The sequence below is a fragment of the Delphinapterus leucas genome, chromosome 6 (genome assembly GCF_059928025.1).
Source record: "Delphinapterus leucas isolate spDelLeu-1000000601 "Yukka" chromosome 6, BTC_Dleu_Yukka2, whole genome shotgun sequence".
NCBI lineage: Eukaryota > Metazoa > Chordata > Mammalia > Artiodactyla > Monodontidae > Delphinapterus > Delphinapterus leucas.
The window spans coordinates 76401999-76426252 of record NC_143134.1 but is presented as its reverse complement, the minus strand read 5'-3'; the positions used below and the strand labels follow the sequence as shown (position 1 = coordinate 76426252).

At 39.5% G+C, this 24254-nt stretch overlaps 1 protein-coding gene across 1 annotated transcript in view; it reads left to right on the top strand.

Annotated features, from left to right (window-relative positions):
* TRPM3 (transient receptor potential cation channel subfamily M member 3) overlaps positions 1 to 24254 on the top strand; it is a 248298-nt gene that overhangs the window by 133629 nt on the left and 90415 nt on the right. Inside the window, exons 9-11 of the mRNA XM_089912633.1 lie at positions 9626 to 9726; positions 11126 to 11260; positions 17075 to 17125. Coding sequence (XP_089768759.1) covers positions 9626 to 9726; positions 11126 to 11260; positions 17075 to 17125 — 287 coding nt within the window. The remainder of the gene's footprint in view (positions 1 to 9625; positions 9727 to 11125; positions 11261 to 17074; positions 17126 to 24254) is intronic.

Sequence of the window (24254 nt, the reverse complement as noted above, 5' to 3'; positions counted from 1 at the left end):
GGCTGAGCAGCATCATGTCTTCATTTTCTCGGGTGGTTTATATGGTATGTCCTAAAGAAAGAGGGATGGAATTTTTGAGGGTTAATACATTGTGTTCAGTTTAGTTCAACCAACAGTTCTTGACCCATAAGAGGGGCTCACAAAGTGTTTTGGACTGGGGATAAAAATTTGAATAAAATAGAATCTATTTGAGTATACTTTAAAAAGCTTTTTTCACTGTCATATCATAAATATAACAAGGTCGTCTTGTTTCTGATCCCCCAAAGTAAGAAAATCTATTTTAAAAAATAAATTAAAAATGATTTTAGTAGTAAGTACTATGAATAACATTTAGTGAGTAGAGATCCTTCAAAATCAAGGTAAGAAAGAGTGGACAAATACTCAACACAGTTCTGCCCCTACCTTCTCCAATTTTGTTGGAAATATGTTCATTTCATGACATGAAGCTACATGTTGACAAGATGTTTTCTAAAGTTCTCTATATGGGGAAGACAGCCGTTTTCTGCTTTCTTGTTTTTTTTACAACTTCCAGGAGCCCTCTTAATTCCTTAAAAAGTAAGTACTATAGTTCTGAAAATCTCAAAAAGCTTAGCTACATATTCTATTCACAAAATTTTTGAGCCTCCGTTTTCTGATCTACAAACTGGGGATAAAGATATTCACTGTACAGATCTTTGTGAGCATTAAATGAGATAGTACATATAAAATGCCTAGCATGTAATTGTATATATGATGGCAGTTATTTTTATTTTTCATTGGTGTCAGAGATACTGAATATTCTGCCTTTCTGACTACTCCTTTGTTTCTTTCATTAAACCCTCTTACTTCTTCACTCTGCCTCTGTCAAACTTTAAAAGTACCATAACGTTAAACAGCACATCTGCATGAATAACCTCCAGACTCACCTCCAACCCTAGCTTCCCTCCCTGCTCCCTTGGTAGTCAAATTCAATCAAATTAATTATCATAAAAATAAATATAAATAAATGAAAATAAATTCTTTGCCCAAAAAGCTAATTTCTACCATTTATGTTCATATAACAGCCATCCTTTTGGCTATCGAGGTTCAGAGCCTTCATCAAGTTCTTCCTCCCTTTGTTCGAGCAAATTCTTGTTAATTCTGGACATTTTTACCACCATAATTTCCTTTATGTCTATCCCTTCTTTTCCCTCCTTGCTCAGTCAGTATCATTAGGCCTTCAGGACTTTTGATCTGAATTATTGCAATGGCCTCTTAAGGGATCTTCCTGCTTCTTGTTGAACATATTCCTATCCATCTTCTATGCTTCAGTTAGAAGAATACTGCTAGTGCAAAGATCTGATCAAAACACTCTTCTACCTACAAAATCCTTCAGGACTTCCAGTATAGACCTGGCAACATAAGTTTATCATTATCTTCCTAGAAAGCTTCAAAAATCAATAATGAAAAAGGAAGACAACAGCAAACAAACTCCATTTATGGTAAACTAGGAAAAATTCCAAAATATTTGTATATGTGGGACATTTGTAGGAGGAAAGGGTGAAAGCTGAGGAGAGAGAAACCAGCAATGACAGTCCTCAGAAAGCACCAACAAAAATGTAATTCCTAGATGTGAGGAACACCCTAAGGTACAAAGTTCTCTCCTTTGTCTGGAACAGCATGTGCAAGAACAAGATGGAGTTGGATGGTGGCAGGAGACCCTCCTGTTCCTGACTTAGTACATATAAGTAGAGGAGGTGAGCCACATATGGAATTATTCAGATAAGCCATGTTTGCAGGAGAGAGTTTTCCTTCATGGTAGCTGGGAAGAAAACCTTCCAGCTGTGAGTAATAACTGGCCTGGAATGCTACCCTGGGCCCATTATAACCCAACTCACTAAATGATAAAAAATAAAAAAGGAATTAGCATACAGATTTATTCTAAGAAAAAAATAACAAAAGAGCAAAATGTATTCACAGAAGACTAATACTCTATAAAAATGTTTCCAGGGAACAGATGAACATTATGAGTAAATACTTTACCATGAACTTTAAAAAAATTAAATCTCAATGAAGCACTTATCTATGAAGAAATACTTCAGAGTTGGAATACCAAAATTCAGATAAGAGTAGGTGAGGCAGCAAGAGGAGATAAAATGTGAATAGCACTCAGGAATAAAGTAAAGGGGGAAAAAAATAAAATTATCACAGAATTGCAGAAAAAATGGAAAATGGTACAAGATCAAATACACATTGTGAAAACCCCAGTGCAGGACACAAAGAATAGAAATGAGGAAAATATTTATAGAAGATAGAAAAGAGATCCAACATAAACATACTTGGTGACTCCAAAGAAGACAACCAAAATAACGGATCAGAACAAATATTTTGAAATATAATTACTTAATTTAAAAATATAATTTAAGAATTTTTTTATTCAAAATTTTTAAAACTTTGACCTGGATATTGAAAGGGCCGCGTTATGCTAGGAAAAAAATGGATTCAGAATCCTCAACACCCACACTTAAAATCCTAGTAAAGTTACTGAACGTCAAAGAAAAATAAAAGATACTTTGGGCCACCAGGAAAAGTAATCAAGTCTTTTATGAGGTGAAAATCAAGCTGGCCTTAGACCTTCTTACAGTAACATTCAATGCCAGGAGTCCATAGAGGAATAGATTTTATATTGAACCAATGTCATTCAACTACAATGACTACTGAAGAAGCAAAACAAAACAGTTTAAAACGGTCTAGAACCCTGGCAGTATTGTTCCCTTAAGTTCCTCTTAAAAAAAACTATTGGAGAGTTCAAGCTACCAACCAAGAGATGCTTGGTTGGTAAAATCACTAATTGTGAGCATTGATACTAGAATCTAATAGAACTAAGATTAAAAATAAAAATGGGAATTTGAGTAACAGAACAGAATGTAAATGTTACTTTCCATTTACATAACAACAAAAAAAATTAACAGGAGGAAAAAGGGTGAAGGTAAAGTTGGTAGGCTTTTTGCCCATTATCATATCTATGCCTTTTGCCTAAGGAACATAATTTAAGACACAATTCAAGTATTAGTAAAATAAATATAAGCGTATTTGACAGCACAGAGTAAAACACTAAAAATACAATCTTATATTCTAAAACTGAATGGTGGAGGAAAGGAAAGGGAGAAAGGGTCCATGCACTAATTTTATCATGATTGCAATAGAAAACTAATTAATGCTTGCTGTCTAGAGAAACATAATTAGGAGCCCACCCCAGACCAACTGAATCAGAATCACCATTTAAACAAGATCCCCAGGTAAATCATATGCACATTAAAGTTTGAGAATTGGTACCATAACAAATTACCACAAACTTAGTGGCTTAAAATAACAAAAATATACTCGTAACTCTGGAGGCCAGAAGTCTAAAATTAAGGTGTTAGCAGGGTTATATTCCTTCTAGAGGCTTCAGAGGAGAATCATGCCCTTGCCATTTTCAGCTTCCAGAGGCTGCCTACATTCCTTGACTGTGGCTCTTACCTTGCATCAATCCACCCTGTTGCTTTCATTTTCACATGTCCTACTACTATGATCCCCCTATGTTCCTATTCTAAGGACTCTTGTGATTACATTGCATAAGGCCCATCAGATAATCCAGGACAATCTCCCCATTTCAAAATCTTAATTACAGCAGCAAAATTTTTCTGCCATATAAAGTAACAGCTTCACTGGTTCCCAGGATCAGGACGTTGACATCTTTGAGAGATGGGGGCATCACTCAGCCTACCACAAACTCCATTTGTTCAGGTCTCCCTCATCCTTCCCCATCTCTCAGAAAATTCTACTTCCTCCTTAAAGTTGCTCTGACTTAACTGACAAGAAGTGCTCTAGACTTATTTGTATAGCTTTTACAGAACTTACCACTTTGTTCTTTGATACAGAGATTTGTATACTTGTCATATCTCTCCTTTTATTCCATTCCACCTCCATTCTTATTAGATCATAATTTCCTTGAGGGAAGAGTTAGGAGACATGCTTCCATTCCCGTACTCTGCTGACAGTGCACACACTGATTTCATCAAGGACTTCTTAATTGCCAAATCCAGTGCACACTTTTGGGTTCATTTACTCATTCAAAAAATAGTTATTAAACACTTATTATGTGCCAAGCACTGTTTTGGACTCTAAGAATACAACAGTGAATAAAGAAGACTCAGTCCCTGACCTCTTGCAGTTTACATTCTGGTGAAGGAAATAAGTAATAAACTAATAGATGCATAAGCTAGTGCTCAGTAATGAGAAGAGTTGTGAAGAAGGAAGACCAGTCTTTTCACTTGCTCTCTTTGCACAATTTGCCCTAATGACCATCCCCTCTTTCTTGAGAACTTCTCTTTCCATAGTTTAGGACACCATGATCTCCAGTTCTCTTCCTATCTCTCTGTTTGTGTGTGTGTGTGTGCTTTCTTTCTAAACATTTGCTTTACTTTCATACTTTTTAAGTATTGGTTTTTCAGTTACCCATCTTCTGCTGTCTTCTTCTTGTCACCTTCATGCTAATGTTTCCCAAATCTGTATCTCCAGGCCTGACCCCTCCCCTGCCGCAGACCTCAATATCTAGTGGCCTCTGGTCATTCCCACCTGGACATACCACAGGCATTTAAGCTCAACATCTTAAAGAATGAAATTCTTCTGCCCCCAAATGCTTGTTTTATCTTGCATTGCCAATCTCAGTTGGGTTCCCAAGCTGGAGACAGGGGAACATATTTGACTTCTCTTTCTCTCTTGCTCCCCACTTTAAATCTTACCCAAGCCTATCAATTTTGCTTTCTAAATATCCCTCTATCAAAGCTGCTTCTTCAGGTTCTCATTATCCCTTTCCTAGAATGCTGCAAAACTTTCCTAACTGCTTCTCCAGTCCACTGCTCTTCCAATCCATCCTCACACTGCTCTAGTGATTTTCCTAAGTCATAAATCTGACTGCATTGTTTCTGAGACAGAGTCCTCCAGTGGTTTCTCCATGACTTCAGGATAAAACAAAACTCCTCCACATTATTTATGTCTTTCTATTCTAGCTTCATCTCTCTCTGCTTCTAACTCACACTATACCCCAAGCATTGAATCTTCAATGTCTTCCCATGAATTTTCCAAATTCACTGAGTTATTTAACTCCCCAATCTTTGCATACATGATTCCCTTTGCTAGAACACTTTTCTTCCTCTCATTTGTCTAGTGAACTAATCCCTTAAAACCAGGTGTGGCTATTACTTATGCAGGGAAGATTACCTGCAGAAAGAGGAAATAATAAAACCATATTTTAATGTCTTATACCTACTTGTTTTCATTTCTATGTCAGGACCTTTGCACTTGATGTTTCCTCTTCCCAGAATGTTTTCCCCCCAATTCTTCACATGATGGCTTTTTCTAATCATTTAGGTCTCGGTTCAAGTGTTACTCTCAGGCGGGTCTCCCGTTCACTCATTTTAACAGAGCAGCTCCACCACCCTGATCATTATCAGTACTATCCTTAGACCTGTGCTTTCAAGGGCCTTCTCCATGGCCACCAGGGATCCCGCACCAGCTAGGGCTGTAGTACCATACGGTGGGGAGGGTAGGGACTGAGCTGACACCAGGACCTGCATAGACCCCAGACCCATTTCAATACTTCAGGGCATTTTTGAAACTTCTGTTTCCCATACAGGATCAACCAGATGCCCCAAAGTACTCCCAGACTTGTGCTATGAGGTTATCCAATGGCTCCATGTCCAGCCTTGGTTTCAGGAGGGCAGCCTGGCCAGCAGATCACTCCAGCTGACTGGCACAATACTTTTGTCCTGGGATCATATGAAATGGGTTGCCAGAATGTTGCTGCCACTTTGATTTGGAATGACTCAAATTTTTTATATAGACACAGGTCCCATATATCCTGGGAATGACACTGCTCCTTCATAGCACTTACACATTCTGAACGTTCTGCTCCTTCATAGCATTTACACACACTGTTTATTAATTCATTTATTCATTTATTTTCTGAGTGCCACTCCTCCACTAGAAGTAAGTAGTAAGTTATGTGAAAAGAGTGACCTTAGATATCTTGTTCACCACCAGACATTCAGTGCTAAAACAGTTCCTTGTACCGAAGGTATTCAGTAAATATCTATTGAGCAGATAAATGAATGATTGCATGAAATAGTGTATTTAATTACAGACCTCTCTCCTTCTCTAGAATGTAAGCTCTCAAAAGACAAAGGATTTTGTCTTATTCACCTTGGTCTTCATACTGGCATAGTGCCTGCCATATGAGAAGGCATGAGGTCAATATCTTTGAATTGATACATAACTAAATAAATGAGTGAATGAATGACCATATAATATCTAGACTCGAGGTTCTTAACCTTGTCTTCACAATTCTAACGTGTAAATGACGTTAAGAACCTCTAGTTCTTAAAAGCTGTTAAGAAACTTTTAAAACTGCAGTGCTCAGGACCAGTTAAATCAGAATCTCTGAGGATACATCCCAGGCATGAGTATATTTTAAACTCTCTAGGAAATTTCAGTGTTCAACCACAGTTGAGAATAGGGTGACCAGCCATCCAGGTTTGTGCAGGACTGAGGGGTCTCCCAGGATTCAGAAATTTCAGTGCTAACACTGTGACTATACCAGGCAAACTAGAGTGGTTGGCTACCCTAGCTGAGAACCACTGATTCAAACTGTCACCCAGCACCAATCTTGAGTGATATATTTTCAATTTTTGAAAAGTCAAGACTCATCAGTTTCATGCTTTCATTTGACACTTACCTGATTACATTCAGGCAGCTCACGTTGACCTCAGTGACTGCTTTCTGCTATGTGTTCTTGTTCAGATTTGTGTGGCTACTATTGACTTGGGTGACCTACAAATTTGTGGCATACAAATGGCAAGGGAATGATTAAACCATTACAGCAGGTCAGCAAGGACCAATAGGGCAGCTAAGCTTCCTTAGCTGGAAGTTAGCATAAAGTGCTACCTTTCCAAATGCAACTCCATTGAGCCTTCACTTTTCATTCTCCTTCAAAATGTTGACAGTACGTTCTGACACATTCCTATTTATCACTTATGCATGTCAGTTACCCTGGTATGAGCTTGCAGTCCCTGCTGTTATCTGAAGAGACAAGAAATACTTTTCTTAATGGAAAAATCCCTATGTAAACTGAATTAATATTTATCATTCCAATTAATTTAATTCCTAATTAATTTACTACAAGTATGTGATTTATACTGAACCCATCAATATCTGGACACCAGAATAGAAATGCTCTTTGACCCTTTGACCTATGAAGGGAACATAGCACTGCAGCTCTCTAGGGCCTTGTTATTCAAAGGGTGGCCCTAGATCATCAGCCTCAGCATCGCCTGGGAGCTTGTTAGAAATACAGAGACTCAGGTCCCACCCCAGACGTACTTAATCAGAATCTTTGGAGGTGGGGCCCAAGAATCTGTGTTTTAAAAAGCTCTCCAGATTATTCTTATGCATGCTCAAATTTGAGAAGGGGTCATCTAGAGAACACTTCACTTACCTAATTCTTCACATCATTATCTCAAAGCCCAGAGAGAAGAGGTTAGGGTAAGCAGAGGAAAGAAACATGTGGCACAGTGGTCCCCAAACTCTGCTGCACATTGGAAACAACTGGAGATCTTAAAATCTATCTGCGCCTGGCTCGCCACCCAAGGCACCTTGATACCATTGGTTTGAGGTGCAACCAGGGCACAGGCATATTTTAAAACCTTCCCAGGTGATTCTAATGTACAGCAGAGATTGGGAATCACTGATACAGCAGCCATATCCCCAGCTCCTTGCTTTGGGCTTCCACTGATGAAGAACCCAGAGGAATGGGCAGCATCAGCATTTTCCATCCCTCCTTCCTTCACAAACATCAGAATCAGCAGGGACAAAATGAAGGGAAAACTCACTGAGTCTGAATCTCACCTCTGGCATAATGAATGCTTATTCTGTTTACCCTCTGTTAGTAGCTGTTTGATCTTTAACCTCTCTGGACCTCAGTATCATCTGTCAAATGGAGACAGTAAGACCAAATTCCCAGGATTATTTGGGACATTACATATGATAACATGTGGATGTGCCTAATACTTTGCCATTCGAAAACATCTGATGCAGGAAAGAGTGTCATCTCTTTATCCTGCTCCCCTGGAGGTGGGACATCCAGCAGCATGAAGTCTGGCAAATATTTAGGGATGTGTCTTGCTCAGTGCACCAAGGATATTGATGAATTGAAATAACCCTGTTCACGTGTGAGTTCATTTATATAATCCCATTTCAGTCTCACATCTCAGCTGGGTAAACAGGATAACTTTATTATTATTATTTTTTTTTTTGCGGTACGCGGGCCTCTCACTGTTGTGGCCTCTCCCGTTGCAGAGCACAGGCTCCAGACGCGCAGGCTCAGCGGCCATGGCTCACGGTCCCAGCCGCTCCGCGGCATGTGGGATCTTCCCGGACCGGGGCACGAACCCGCGTCCCTTGCATCGGCAGGTGGACTCTCAACCACTGCGCCACCAGGGAAGCCCAACAGGATAACTTTTATTGTCCCCATTTTATAGATGATAAAACAGTGGCTTAGAGAGGTCCAGTGCCACACAGCAGTGAAATGGCAGACTCAGATCCTCTGACTGTAGCCCATTTTTCTCTTCATTCTCAATCTCACATCCCGCTGCTTGGCAGGTTGCATTTATGGACAGGATACATTGATTTAGACCAGCTCTGTCCCAGTAAACCATCTCTGTGATGATGGAACTGTTCTTTACTTGCACTGTCCAATTCAAAGGCCACCAGCCACATGCGACTATTGAGCACTTGAAATGTGGCTACTATGAGTGAGGAATTAAAGTTTTAATTTAATTTTAATTAGTTTAGATTTAAATAGCCACATGTAGACAGTGCAGATCTAGTGACAGAGTCTGGAGAATAATGGGAAACTGAAAAATTGTTCAGTGGCTTCTACTCACAAATCAAAGTAAACCTCAGCCACTTGTTTGCCTTTGTCTTAAAAGATCTTAACTCTTTTTCAATAGAGTGTTAAAGCTGGCTCACTTTCTTGACAAGGGCACCATCACCATGCAATATATAATTCAAATGATGCCTTGAAACCAGTGATTGGCCAGCAGAAACAAAATGTGTTATAGAGCAGGCTTCTCAAACTTCAACATGTATAGGAATCACCTGGGATCTTGTTGAAATACAGATTCTGATTTAGTAGGTCTGGGGTGGGGCCTGGGATTCTGCCTTTCTAATAAGTGCCCAGGTGATGCTGCAGCTGCTGCCCTGTGAACCACACCTTGACTAGCAAAGCTGTAGAGCAGCAGTTGGGTTAATATTGTCTCCCTTCACTCCTGGGGACGTTTGGCAATGTCTGGAGATATTTTTGGTTGTCATGGCTTGGTGGGAGAGGTGCTGTTGGCATCTACTGGGTCCTGAGATGCTGCTAAATATTCTGCAATATATAGGACATGATAATTATCCTGCTCAAAATGGCAGTAGGGCCAAGTATAAGAACCCCTGCTGTACAGCCAAGTCTGCTCTCCAGGAAGAGGGGGTGGATGGGAGAGCGATGGAGTGGGTCTTCTTGGTATAATAACTGAGTGCTGTTTTCTCTCTCTCTCATTCTTCTCTCCTACTTATCTACACACAGGAGCCAATGCCTCGGCCCCAGACCAACTGAGCTTAGCTTTAGCCTGGAACAGAGTCGACATCGCCCGCAGCCAGATCTTTATTTATGGGCAACAGTGGCCGGTAGAGTATATGTTGTCACCCCTGAAAAGCCCACTTGCTTGGGCAAGGGTATTTGTTTCAGGAATCTCTGAGCGCGGCTCAGGAAACCGCTGCTTTTTCTTTAGGGTGGAAATGTTCCTTTGTAGCTGTCCTCATTCTCAGCTCCCTTTCTTATATTTAGGAAAACACTGTCATCTGGTGGAAGATATGACAAAGCACAGCTCCAAATGTTCCAAACATTTCCATCTCTCTGAGTGGCCTTTGATAGCTATGTTTAGCTGCAACTAATGCCATTTCTTTTATATGCCTGAAAATATATATATAAGACAAAATTGTGTTAATTCAAACTAAGTAAGGAGCAGAGTTAGCAGTTTGTTTCTGGTTGTCCCGGAGGTTTCTGCTGCCATGTGGTGGCACCCCATGCTGGTGTGGGGCTGGGTCGCACCTTAGGATACAGAATTAGCAGGCTTCCACGTGCCGGTGCCATCTGGTCCTGGAGGCTGAGCACAGGTCCTCCCTGAACCCAAGAACAATACAGAGTCAACGAAAGCTTTATATAACTGTTCTTGGTTTGTTTCCGTCAACTGGCTCTACCAAAAATAAAAACTTGGAAAATTGGCCATTGGGTGGTGTGTGCTTGTATGCCCAGGAGGCAGCCAGCAGTCTGGGATTTGATTTCTGTGCCTGGAATCACTGCAGGACAACACCTTCATGTACAGGTCTTTTTTAACCCTTGCTCTGCCCCAGAGAGCTTCTGCCTAGGACTGAAACCCTGGCTTCATTTAGTGCAAATGAATTGCTAGTGTGGAAAGATTTGTCAAGGAATCTGGACACTGGGAAATTTTTGTGAAAGAAGTTAAATAAAACCCTAGTAAACAGACCAAATGACCTAAATAGTTACTGGGCCTCTGTGTAGAAATGGGCGAGGTGGAGACAAGGTAGTATCACTTAACTAAAAAAAAAAAAAGAGCAGCCTTCTTTCTGGTCTGTTTACTAGGATCCCTCCTCTCAGGTCAGCCAGGAGTCCAATTTAGAGCCTAAGGAAGATGACAGTGAAGACAGTAAAGTACTCACTTTGGCACTTCACTGGTTTTGTAGAAGTTTGGTCAGAGAGTTGGAAGAGGGAAAGCCTTGTAAACCCTTGCACCTTCTCAGAATCTAGAACAAAAAAAGAGATTCAAGGAAGAAGTAGCTTTTGGAACTAGAGATCCTTGTGTTCCGTTTGCAAAGACAAGCCCCAGAACATAGGAGAGAGTGTGACTGTCCCAGAAGTGGGTTTGGGAAACTCTTGCTAGCATGTTCTTGGGGGTGCTGAAGGTTTACCAGATGTCAAAGGCATCCATTTCTAAACTATTCAGGAGAATGCCAGAGAACTACATCCTTAGACCCTGGGTCAGACTAACTCTGACTTGATTTGCAGGTGGGGTCTCTGGAGCAAGCCATGTTGGATGCCCTAGTTCTGGACAGAGTGGATTTTGTGAAATTACTCATAGAGAATGGAGTAAGCATGCACCGTTTTCTCACCATCTCCAGACTAGAGGAATTGTACAATACGGTAGGACCAAGCTAAGGCACATTTTATTTTCTCTACTTTTTGTGTGTGTTTGTTTTACCTTCTCCTGCCCCCCACATGTCTGTGAGTCCCTGCCCTCCCCTCCAAATGCATGGATCATTTTCCACAAATGCTCCCTTAGACCTGTATAGACAACAAACACCAAGTCACCAAGAATCCACTTGTTTTAACTGCTCAGTTGTCAGCATCTAAGAAGCAGAAAGTTACGTGATCACCAAAAGGGTAATGTTCTCAGGTTCTTACACAAAAGCATACGGCTCTGGAAATTAGAGCACACTTTATTCTGTAAGCCCAGAGGATGTTTGAGGCAATCAGCAGAGGAGGATTGATTTAACTCCAAGCATCAAAGGAGGCTGATTAACTATCCTGCACCATCTTGTTATCCTCAGAGCTATAAAGTTCATTCATTCCACTATAATAGGATAAAATGTAAAAACCTCTTGTTTGGAGTTACCCAGAAAGATTTTTTTTGTTTTGTTTTATAATGATTTGTTAATTCATTCACTAGGGATACCAAGAAGTAATCAAAAGAAAACCTACTCTTTATGAAGTTGTTGAGAGTATCCAGTGAGTTAAGTACATCAGCTCTGAGCTGATACTCACTAAAATACAATGAAGTTTAAAGAGTAGATATTGTTTTCCCCCATTTTAGAGATGAGGAAACTGAGGCCAAGAAGAGAATTGGCTTATTCAAGATAACAAAATTTCTAAGTAAAGAAAGAAGCCAGTACTGAACCAAAGCTTCTTTCTCAGAAACTGTTTTCCCCTCATTTGTCACAGTGCCTCTTTGTCCCACCACCCACAGCACTAATGAGATGGAGCTTGTTGGCCTGTCCCCAGCCAGTGATAGGTATTAGCTGGTGCCACCCTGGCTCTGTAACATTCCCACTGCTGGAAGTAGAAAACAAGTTAGCGGAATGACCCCACGTTTCTGTTTTCTCTGCAGATTTTTCTCAGTTCCGCATACTAAGACTTTCAGTAATAATAGGCCAGAATGGCAGAGTGGTAGACCCAGCCTCTATCCCCCGCCCCCCGACAAAGATCAACAATTAGACAGCTATCCACAGACAAAGACAGCTCTAGGAGAGCTCAGGAGTTCAATTAAGAAACTTCAGCAAAACAGTGGAACAAAAAATATCTGAAAATAACCACACAAAAACGAGAGGAAGAACAGCTTCATTGTGTCTGTATCACCCTGTCTCCTGAGGCCAGCACAGCTCTGTGCCAAGAGGAAGCTCCTCAGCTAGAAATAGTTCCCCTCACTGGAAAAGAGAGAGCCAGTGAGCCTTTCAGGGCACTGTACAAAGGACACACTTCGGTTTCACCCCGCCCAGAGACCTGCAAACCTGAGACATACTGTGATAGCTAGCAACACAGTATGAGCCAGGCTGAAGGCTGAGTAACCACGGTTCCCAGGGGCCTGCTCTGCAGAGGACCCTGGCATTTTTCACCAGTGAAGAAACCAATAGCCAGCACAGCTGCCACAGAGCCCTGCAGATTTCACTGGCTTTTGCTTTACAGATACTTGCGTTCATAGACACCAGCCACCCAAGCCCCTCACCACTCCCTCTCCCCTCACCCCTGCTGGCGCCTGGGGTCCACACCAGCAGCCAGCCCAGGCCTCTGTGGCTACACAATTGCAAGAACCCAGCCTAGACCCCCATGGCTGACCTCCACTGCTGTGCACAGCCTGAAAGCTAGCACCTCTGGCTGTGCACCTGTACACTGCTGGCCTGACACACGCCACCACGGCTGTGGAAATGCAAGACCCTAGAACTGCAAGACCCTGCAGCTACATGAGTACACTCCATCAGCAAAGGCTGCATGTGGACCAATAGCAGGTAAGGAGATTGAATCAGGAATCAAATACCTCCCAACAAAGAAAAGCCCAGGACCAGATGGCTTCACAGGTGAATTCTACCAAACATTTAAAGAATTAACTCCAATTCTTTTCCAATTCTTCAAAAAAAATTGAAGAGGAGAGAATGTTCCCAAACTTATTTTAGGAGGCCAGAATTACCATAATAGCAAAACCAGATAAGGACACTGCAAGAAAAGAAAACTACAGGTCAATATTCCTGATGTATATAGATGCAAAAATTCTCAACAAAATACTAGCAAACCAAATTGAAGCACATTAAAAAGATGGTATACCATGATCAAGTGGGAGTCTTCCTAGATGCAAGGATGGTTCAACATATACAAATTAATAAATGTGTTACATCACATTAATAGAATGAAAGACAAAAATCATGATCATCTCAGTGGATGCAGAAAATATATTTGACAAAATTCAACATCTTTTCATGGTAAAAACTCTCAACAAATTGAGTATAAAAGTAACACACCTCAATGTAATAAAGGCCATGTATGACAAACCCATAGCTAACATCATACTCGATGGTGACAGATTGAAAGCTTTCCTTCTGAGATCAGGAACAAGAAAATTGTGCCCACTCTTACCACTCCTATTCAACATGGTACTGGAAGTCGTAGCCAGAGAAATTAGACCAAAATAAAAGGAGAAAAAGCAATAAAAATCTTTTATCCAAATTGAAAAGGAAGAAAGAAAATTGTCTCTGTTTGCTGATAACAGCATCTTGTATACAGAAAATCCTAAAGACTCCACCAAAAAATCTATTAGAACTAATAAATTCAGTAAGTTTCAGTATACAGAAGCAACATACAAAAATAAATTGCATTTATGTATGCTAACAATGAACTATCTGAAAAAGAAATAAAACAATTCCATTTACAACAGCACCAAAAACAATAAAATACTTAGGAATAAACTTAACCAAAGAAGTGAAAGATCTATATATCAAAAACTATGACATTGATAAAAGAAATTGAAGAAGGCACAAATAAATGGAAAGATATCTCATGTTCATGAACTGGAAGTGTTAATATTGTTAAAATGTTCATGCTACCCAAAACCATCTATAGATTCAATGCAATTCTGGTGGCATTTTTCACAGAAATAGAAAAAAACATTCCTAAAATTTGCATTGAAACACCAAAGACCCTGAATAGCCAAAGAAATCATGAGAAAGAAGAACAAAGGTGGAGACATCACACTTCTTGATTTCAAACTATATCACAAAGATACAGTAATCGAAATAGTATGGTATCAGCATAAAAACAGACACATAGACCAATGGAACAGAATCAAGAGCCCAGCAATAAACTCATGCATATACAGTTAACTAATATTAGACAAGGGAACAAAATATAGGAAACAATATGGAGGTTCCTCAAAAAAATGGGGGCCGAGGGGCGGGGGAAATGGGGAGATGTTGGACAAAGGATACAAACTTTCAGTTATAAGATGAATATGTTTCAGGGATCTAATATACAGCATTGTGACTGTAGTTAACAGTACTATATTGTATACTTGCAAGTTACTATGAGATCAGAGCTTTAATGTTCTCACCATAACAACAGCAAAACGATTATTAAGTGAGGTGAAGGATACGTTAACTAACCTTATTGTGGTAGACATTTCACAATATATACAAGCATCAAATCATCACATTGTACACCTTAAACTTACACAATGTTACATGTCAATTTTATCTCAATAAAACTGGGGAAAAAATAGTAATGGGGTTTTCAGTAAAATAAATAAATGAAAACACAGAGTTGAATGACCTTCATATAAATTAGAGAATCAAGGGAGTAGAGTGATTTATTCCAATGACTGGAAAGAAGTAAGTAGGAAAGTTATAGATCAAGAAAGGCCAATAGATTTCATCACTCCAGTCAAGTCTAATCAGCATTCCCTAGAGTACTCTGTTGAAAAGGATTATGGAACAGTGAATGGCCTCAGTGATAAGAATAGCTAACATTTTCTAAGCACTATTTTAATAGTTTTATAAACATTTCATCATTTAATCCTCACAACAGCCCTACCAGATAAGTGGTAGTATTATCCTCATTTTATAGATAGTAAGACTGAGTCACAGTTAAGCAGCTTGCCCATGGTCACAGCTGGTAAGCAGCAGGGTCAGGTTTGGAGCCAGGCATTCTGACTCCAGAGTTTGCGTGTTTAGTCCCTACACAATACTGCATCCCTAGTGGAAAAAGAGTTCTGATGAGTATGTCCGCCTGAAGGGGCCAGTAGTTGAGGCGGTACACAGGGATTGTCTTGAATACTTGAATGTGTTCCAACAGTGCTTAAGGATTTGCCATCACTGTTCAAGATCTTCCAATACAGTCACCAGATTTAGCAAACAAAAATACAGAATTCCCAGTTAGGTTTGAATTTCAGATAAAGAACAAATAATTTTTAGTATGTCTCACATATTGCACAAGACATACTTATACTCAAAATTATTCATTGTTATTGGTCAAAATGTACAAAATTCCAAATTTATTTATAAAATAAATGTCATGAGGATGTAATATACAGCACAGTGACTATAGTTAATAATATTGTATTGCATATTTGAAAGTTGCTGAGAGAGTAGATCTTTAAGGTCCTTATCACAAGAAAAAGATCTAAGAACTATGTATGGTGACAGATATTAAATAGACTTATTGTAATGATCATTTTGCCATATACACAAATATCGAATCACTATGTTGTACACCTGGAACTAATATATGTCAATTATACCTCAATTTAAAAAAGATGAGGAAACATAAAAGCGAAAGAAGCTGTAAATCAAAAGATTAAGAGATATAGTTACATTTAAAACTTTTAATTTGATACATAAAAAATACATGAATACTAAAAAGAAATACAAAATAGGCCATCAGGGCTTCCCTGGTGGCGCAGTGGTTAAGAATCCGCCTTCCAATGCAGGGGACAGGGGTTCGATCCCTGGCCCAGGAAGATCCCATGTGCTGCGGAGCAACTAAGCCCGTGCACCACAACTGCTGAGCCTGCGCGCTAGAGCCCGCGTGCCACAAGTACTGAAGCCAGTGTGCCTAGAGCTCATGCTCTGCAGCAAAAGAAGCCACGACAGTGAGAAGCCCATGCACCGCAACTAAGAGTAGCCACCACTCGCTGCAACTGGAGAAAGCCTGCACACAGCAACAAAGACCCAACACAGCCAAAAATAAAAACAGATTAAAAAAAAAAAAAGCCACCAATATGACAAATAAATGTTCAACATTAAGAATTAATAAAATGAATGAAAATTAAAACAAAAAAAGAAGTTATTCATTGGCTGTCTGGAATTCAGATTTAACTAGGCATCCTGTGTTTCATCTGATATTCCTGTTCCTGAAAGACAAGAGAATGGCAAACCACTTCACTTTATTCTTACCTTAAGCAACGGTAAGGATCTTTTGCACAATGGCAGAGTTGAACAGTTGCGATGAAGACTGTATGGCCCACAAAGTCTAAGATACTAACCATCTAGCTATTTACAGAAAAATTCTGCCAAGCCCTGCTTTAGCCAGTTTCTCATTTATTATGGGTAATAAACAAGTTGTGATTGGCACTGTGCCAAATTGTAGTTCTAATGCAGTAAACTGGCCCTTTTGTCTCCCCCTGCTGCACAGCTAGCCTCTTGAATGATGTTTTGGCCCAGCTGTCAACAGAGTTGATGGCCTCCTTTGCAAAGTTTGAATCTAGAACCTCAAATGCTTTTTCTTGAGGAGCCACAATCCAAAACCCTGCCACTGTGTTTGTTTAGAAAAGACAGATACAACTGAGCAACTAGAACAAGGTTCATCTTAATGAACTTCCCCTCCGCCAGCCAGAACCCTTCCTTCCAGATCCTTGTTGCCTTGCCAATGAGAGCCCCTGACTAGCAAAACCATTTGATTCTTCTTTATTGTTTTCAGAGACATGGGCCCTCAAACACATTGTACCACTTGGTCAGGGATGTCAAAAAGGTAAGAACCCTCGCGACTGCAGGTCGGAGGCCCTGTCTTGACTGCTTCCTGTGATTAGAAAGTGCCTGTTTTGCATGAGCTGCGAGAGTATTCCTGTCCCTGCCAGACCCCCTCATTTCAGGACACAGTGTGCGTGTATGTCTTTTAACTTTGACATCTCTGCTTATGATGCAGCTGCAGTTTTATCGCCAGTCTCCATGGTTTTAGATGCTTTCATTGGACATAATGCTTTCGGGTAGTGGAACCCTAGGCTTTCCCCCCATGCCTTGTGGATTTATGCCATTACCTGTATTTTTTCATGTGCTCCTCACTATTTGGGGAACTCGTTTCCATGCTATCCAACTGACCATGAAAGGTATATTTATTTACTAGCTCCTGATACAGTGTATCACCGCCACATCTAGCATGACACAGAGCATATAGTAAGCGTAGCTCAAAAAGTCTCAGAGAAACAGAGACTACAACATATATATACATTCCATCCTGCTAACACTTTATTTTCTCCAATATATTTTTTCACATTCATCATCAAATTTGATGGGGGAAAAAGCCAGTTGGTTTGGATCTAGTAGATTTATGCCCAATTTAAAAATGAGGAGGTTGAAACACAAGGAGGTGAGAACTGTACTGAGTGGTTGGTAAGGAGCTAGAATTAGAACTCAAATCCTTGAATAATCATAATCATAAGTAATGGTACCTAGGGTTTAGTGATGACTAGGTATGTGACACTAATCCTTCTATGTGTCTTAGCTCATTTCATCTTCACAACAAATATATGAAGTAGAGTTGTTATTTTATTTCTTTTTTTACTATATAGTGTTATTCCCATTTATAGATGAGAAAAATGAGGCAAAGGGAGGTTACATCTCATCTTAACCAAGTGCTTGTTCTGCCCCATAAAATCTCTTTCCGAGGTAGCTTCAGTTCTGAACGCTTGGCAGCGTTCCCAGAAAGTGATGTTTTAACACCAAAGGATAAAGTAAATGGTGACGCTTCCCCTACCACATACACATGTACACACGCACACACATACACAGGTATATCCACCTACCAGTTGGTAGCAATTCTTTGCCAAATTCCATAGGACATACTCGGAGAAAGCTACAAAGTGAGGTAAAAAGTAGAGTGCCATTCCTTCATCTCATAGGAAGTCATAGGATAGAACTACCCTTTAGGTGTCCTGTAGCCACTTACTAATTTTTCCTTCGAAAGGCCCTGGGGCTGATTATAATGTACCTATTAACCAGCTGGACCTTTGCTGATAATGAGTAAAGAGTACTAAAAAACCTCCTTCTGTAGGCCCTTGGGAACTTTACTCCCATCTCTGCACAACCTTACTGAAAAATTTCTCATCCGTGTGAGTGAGTGAAGCCTGTAGTTCTTTCAAAGCAAGGGAAATAGATGCTATGCCATCTGTATATTTTACCAAGATCACACCTTTCCATGGTCTGCCTCATTTCAAGCCACAAACATACCTGCCCTCAACAAACCCACTTCTCTTTTCCTCAAGTCTTCCTATTTTGTTTAATTTATCTTGGCATAAAATTTCCTGGAAACTAAACAGAAGTATCTCAGAAGATTAGATGTACACACCAAGCATGTATTCTTTGCCAAGGTACTTGTTGCTCATGTTCAAAACTCAAAATGTTTTGAGTTTTTCTAAAATAATAAGTAAAATATCCCCCTCACCTTAATCTAGTCTGTGTCACTGAAGGAATTATGAGGCTTTCTGAAGAGACAGCTGTGTGCCTTTGTCCCTTAGTCCCAGCCACTGGGCAGGCCAAGCCTTCATATAAAGTCACTCATCTACCTCCATCACCAAGCTTCTCAATGTCTTGCCTGATTTTCAAAGAGATTTTTGCAGTTAGATTTTAATGAATATAAATGATTGAAATCTCTCCTAATAGGTTCTCTTCCTCGTAGGACTTTGCTTTGCATATCATTTTCTTTTTTCTGAAGTTCCATTAGCTGCCTCTTACATTTGCTTACATTTAGTGGAAGGCATGTAGAGTATTTTTAAGGTAGGGTTTTCTTTAACTTCTTGGCTAAAGGTATACCTCAAAAATAATATAGACTAACAAGACAGGACAGGATGGTAAGAATTTGGGAGGACTATCAGTTAGGAGCAGTTTTATTTTTCTTTCAAGTGTGATCCAAATACCAGAGCAAGAATATAGTTATACGAGGATTCATCTACTTACTAATTTAGTAGCAGGAAAAAAATAGCAAATCATTCAGGATAGTACTGAAATGGCTTAGGAAAAATTTATCCTTTTTCTTGAGAAAAGAGACTGCTAATATGGTTGGGAGAAACAAAAGCCTATGTTTAGTTTCGTCCCTTGGGAAGAAATAGGGGCAGGAAATGCAGACTCCATTTATTTCTATGATAAAGGTGAGTGTCTGACTACTGGAGAGCAAGAAAGAATAACAATGGTAGCCAAAGGAGCTGTAAGTGTCTATGTTTTATGGATGAAAGTAGCTAAAAATGAGGTTTTTTTGTTTGTGTTTTTTTTAAGAAGTGAATGAGAGAGAAATTAATATTGGTAAACATCTTCCTCACAGTTTATGCCAATAAGATATGCAAAATCTACAAAAACTAGGTTTAAAATGCTAAGAAAATCTTGGGCAGTTTAAACAGTTTTCAAAATTAAGGAACATAATAATTAGCATGTGCTTTGTGCTTTATGGTTATAGGACTTTATGTACATGTTAATTGATTTAATCTATGACAAAAATTAATCAGTAAGTGATAAGCCCTAGTATGAAACGAATGCTGTTCAAAAATTAGAAACACAGTTCGGGACCTTAAACGTAGTGTTTGATAATATGTCTGTAAAATAAAATGTAAATAACTAATGAACCCAGAGAATGCATTTAGGAATTATCAGACCATCATTAAGTTAACCAGCATATCTCCAAGTCCAACTATCCTTTGAAACCAACAGAACTGAACGTGGAGAATTACTCCCAAGCTAGTTTCAAAACCTTAAATTATTTATATCAAGGGAGCAATCTAGGAGCAATGAGGTAGAGTTAGTATCAATCAGAAATTTAAAATATCAGCCAACCCAGTTCCCTGAACTTTTCTTGTGCATAAATCCATTGGATGTACCAATGCTCTCATATTAAACCAGAGTGGCCTGAGTCTGTCCGCTTTCCATGAAATCTAACTTGCCATTTTAGTAGCTAACTGTCTGCTCAATTTGTGCCTCTGTATGTTTTAAAGTAGTAGTTTTTCTTTCTTAAGTGTACTAATACTTCAGATTGCCTCAATTATCCCTCCCTACCAAAGAAGGGTGATATTTGAGTATTATTAAGAGTAGTGGTGAAATTATGATAACTTAAAATTCAGTTATATGGGAATCAAGACCCAGAGCTTTGCCGAATTTTAAAGAAAAAGCATTTCGGACACACTTTGGGGAAAAAAAGGACATTTTCATAACTCCATCTGCTGAATTCATGCAAATTTTCAAAATTCTTAATTTTTAAAAGATTGGTTGCCCAGTCTACTGCCATGCCAAACACTGAGGGAATGTCCTCTTTTCCCATGAATTTTCACCAGGTTGGTCTTTTCCCCACTCTCCCTTGGTAAATCTTACAACCAGCTATCATTTTATACCTTGCATACATCAGAAGGAAACAGTATTCTTTGAAGGCTTGTTACGAGTTTCAAAGAAAAAAAAAGTTTCCTAAACAGCTGAAATCTGATAGTGATATCATGAGCTGACATCTGAAAAACAGAGTGCATTTAGAAGAGCAAATCTAATAAGTGAATTTAAGTTATTCTTTTAATTAAAAGACATCCTTAGGCATGGCATGGATTAAAATTTAGCCTTAGAGTAGTATCTCATGGCATGAAAAAAAGGAGACAATGTTTTCAAGTTGTAAAATTTAGTTACCCATGGATCCAAGCCTCTCTATTTTACTCTGTGGATCAAATTATTTGAATCCTGTGGCTTGCTATGTGTTGTTAAGGCATGAAATGGGAAATAAGTGTTCAGACTTTACCAGTTACCAAAGTAATTACCAAAAACGGGGAGCAGGGAATAACAGAAACAACAGGCAGAATGAATATTACTGCAGTATATTGACTTCCTATTTGAAAAGGAGACAAGCAAAGGAAGACTCCTCCAGAGGCTTTTGGACATTATCTGTGGAATATGAGGAGGCATTTTTCTCTACTTTTTTTTAAAGGAGGTGGATGTTACGAGCACAAGCGCATCCCTGTCTAACCCTTTACCCTCCCTTTTCTCTAAGCCTCCATCTCTACTAACCAAATTCCAGCAGATTATTAGAAACTGCATCAACTCTGGAAGCTCTGGACAGGGGTCTTTGCCCAGTGACCTGGCAGCATAGAAATAAGAGCAGCCTTCCAGGTAGTGATCAAACAACTGGACCTTTAGAAACAGACAGGACCTTAGAAGTAACTATGTCCACATTGCCTGTTTTCAGAGCATGAATTGAAGTACAGAGAGAGAACCCTCATTGCCTTGTATTAGGTGACCATCGCCCCCTTGTAGTCAAACAGAAATCAGGCCAGTTCCTTTCAGGCCATCACTCAAAGCTCACAGAATCTTTTCTCCTACTTCAGACCAGATCATACAAAAATCACTCCAAAATAATCAAGCTTTATATAAGAAATTTCTAGGAAAAGAAGATTCTAGCACCTTCTTTGGTAGTATGTAAGCCTATCAGCCCTTTATGAATTTGCATAAAATTTTGCAAAACAGTGTTGCCAATGTTTGCAGAACATTTGTAAAAAGTGTTGCCCCTCTAAAATTTTTGTTTATTTTGAATTTTACTATTATCACTTTCCTGACAACCCACGCTTACAGAGACCTCAAAAGCATAAATATTGCCATTCAGTATTGGTCTTCAGGCAATATTGGTTCTTGTTATTAGAATTCAAACTGATGTTCACACATAGGTTTCTCAAAAGGAAATATACAGGTGTTAGGCTCACTATTACCCACGTTTTAAATTTGGAAAATTGTTACAAGACTAAGGCACAAATTCATAGACCCACTATGATTGTTGTTCAGTAGCATCACAATAAACCTTTTGGGGATTTTTCTGAAACCTGGTACTTGAGCATTACAAACCATAAAGGGCATGGAGTTCAGCCCCATTTACTGGGAAGAAAACTGAGGCCTTGAGGGAAAGTAGATGATTTGTGAAGGATGGACAGAGTCCAGAGCAACTGACTCGCAGCCAGTGCTCTTTCCCCTGCCAGCTTCACAGTGCCAAGGAAAATAGCACAGATGGGGTGAGCCTCCTCTGGGGGTCATCCGTGTAGGAGCCAAATGCACAGGAGATGAGGCTGACCCAGATGTGCCCAGAGAAGCTCTGGGGCTCTTCTACTCTTGAAGTAATAGCCTCGCCTAACCGTCCAGCAAGAGCCAGACAATACAGAAAGTGCAGTCTTGTTAACCTGCCCAAAATAATGGAGAAAAAGTGTTGCACAGGTAATATTTTTAGATTCAGTTTAATGTTTATGGAAAGGACAATACATAAAAAGTTACTACCTTAAAATAAATCTTTCTCTAAGTTCCCTTTTAAAGAAGTCAGACAATTGGTCTTTCTTGATAACCAGAGGATAGCTGGGGCTTTCCCACCCAGGAGTGACTCATAAAGTGTAACTAGTTAGTTGTTACTGAGAACATAATACTGAAGAACCCCAAACTGAGGCTTGATCCCAAATACATTGATTAATTTCAGTGTTTTACTTATTCACATTTTTGACCAAAAAAAAAAAAATTGAATGCCTACCATACACCAGGCATTGGGAATACAAAGATAAATAAAACAATTAAAAATATGAAGTTATAGGTTTGATGGCAGGATACAGTGGGCCACCTGTAATCCTGAATCCCTTTCAAGTGATTGCTGTTGACCATAGGAAAGCTGATAAGGATAACTGAAAACCTACCTTCAGTTAATAAAACTACATAAGCTAATTTCCTAGAGATAATGATATCTTCATATACTATGAATTTCCCAATTCTGCTGTGTAATCCCACCTGAACTTTACTTAGTAGACCTCAGAATCACCTGGACAGCTCATAAAGTGCGTAGAGTCTCATACTCGAAGTAGGATAGGGTCCAGACCTTTGCATTGTCACCAAGTTCCTCAGATGGTTCAGATGCCACAAAGTTGGAAAACCACCACTATTATGAGCCACTTCTGTGAAGTGGCAGGAATCTCACACAGCATCCTGGATGGATCCTCCATTAAAGACAAACCCCAAAGTGGACAAAGCCCTCAGGCCCCTCCAAAATGTATCTAAGAATGCAGTGTGCCAGGCTTCCAACACGGTGTGGTACCCCTGCCATTCATGGTATAGAGCACACTTCTGCATCAGGGAACTAAACCAGACAGTGAGACTTGATCATTTGTACCCCTTGGAACTCACTGTGAGCTCAGAATTTCCCACAAACAGAACTAATTCTTCCTTGACCTAACAAATTAAGGATTTTCCTCAGACCCTATAGAGCTCCCTTTTGAAGTAGAAACCAGTAATGAGCAGATAATAATAAAAACGCTTGTTTTTGCATCTATATGTACAACATTAAACTTATACCATAGCTCTAGGTCCTTAAGAAGCACCATTCTCTGAAAGAAAATATGAAAAACCTCTTTAATTCTGAGAAAATAAATATTCTGTTGATAAAACTTCTCTTGTTTCACCCCTCTTTCTCTTTAAACACAGGGGATGTTCATAAAGGACTTTGTCATGACATCCATCTTGCTGTCCTTTTATTAAAAAGGTGTCAATTTTTTTAAAAGTTTAATAGAAGTTTTGTATAAAGGATATTTGAGCTCTCAGCATATTTCACCTGATGCAGTCCCTGGTAATCACAATTGTCTTCTGGAAGGAGTCTTCATTCAGTGAGTGTGAAGAAATAAATGATCAGCAAGAGGACAGTAACAGGCCTGGGTCAGAGGCAGAGTAGCGAGGGGGTCCAGGGGGAGTATCTGGGGGACATAGTTCCTAGTGGCTGGGAGTGGTAGAATTTGCCATATCTAGCCTTGTGTTTCTTTCTGCTACACTGGTGTTTTTTTCTCCCCAGCTGAAGACTTGAATAAATATTTTGATTTTCTGTTATTGCCGACGATTACTGCATCTTC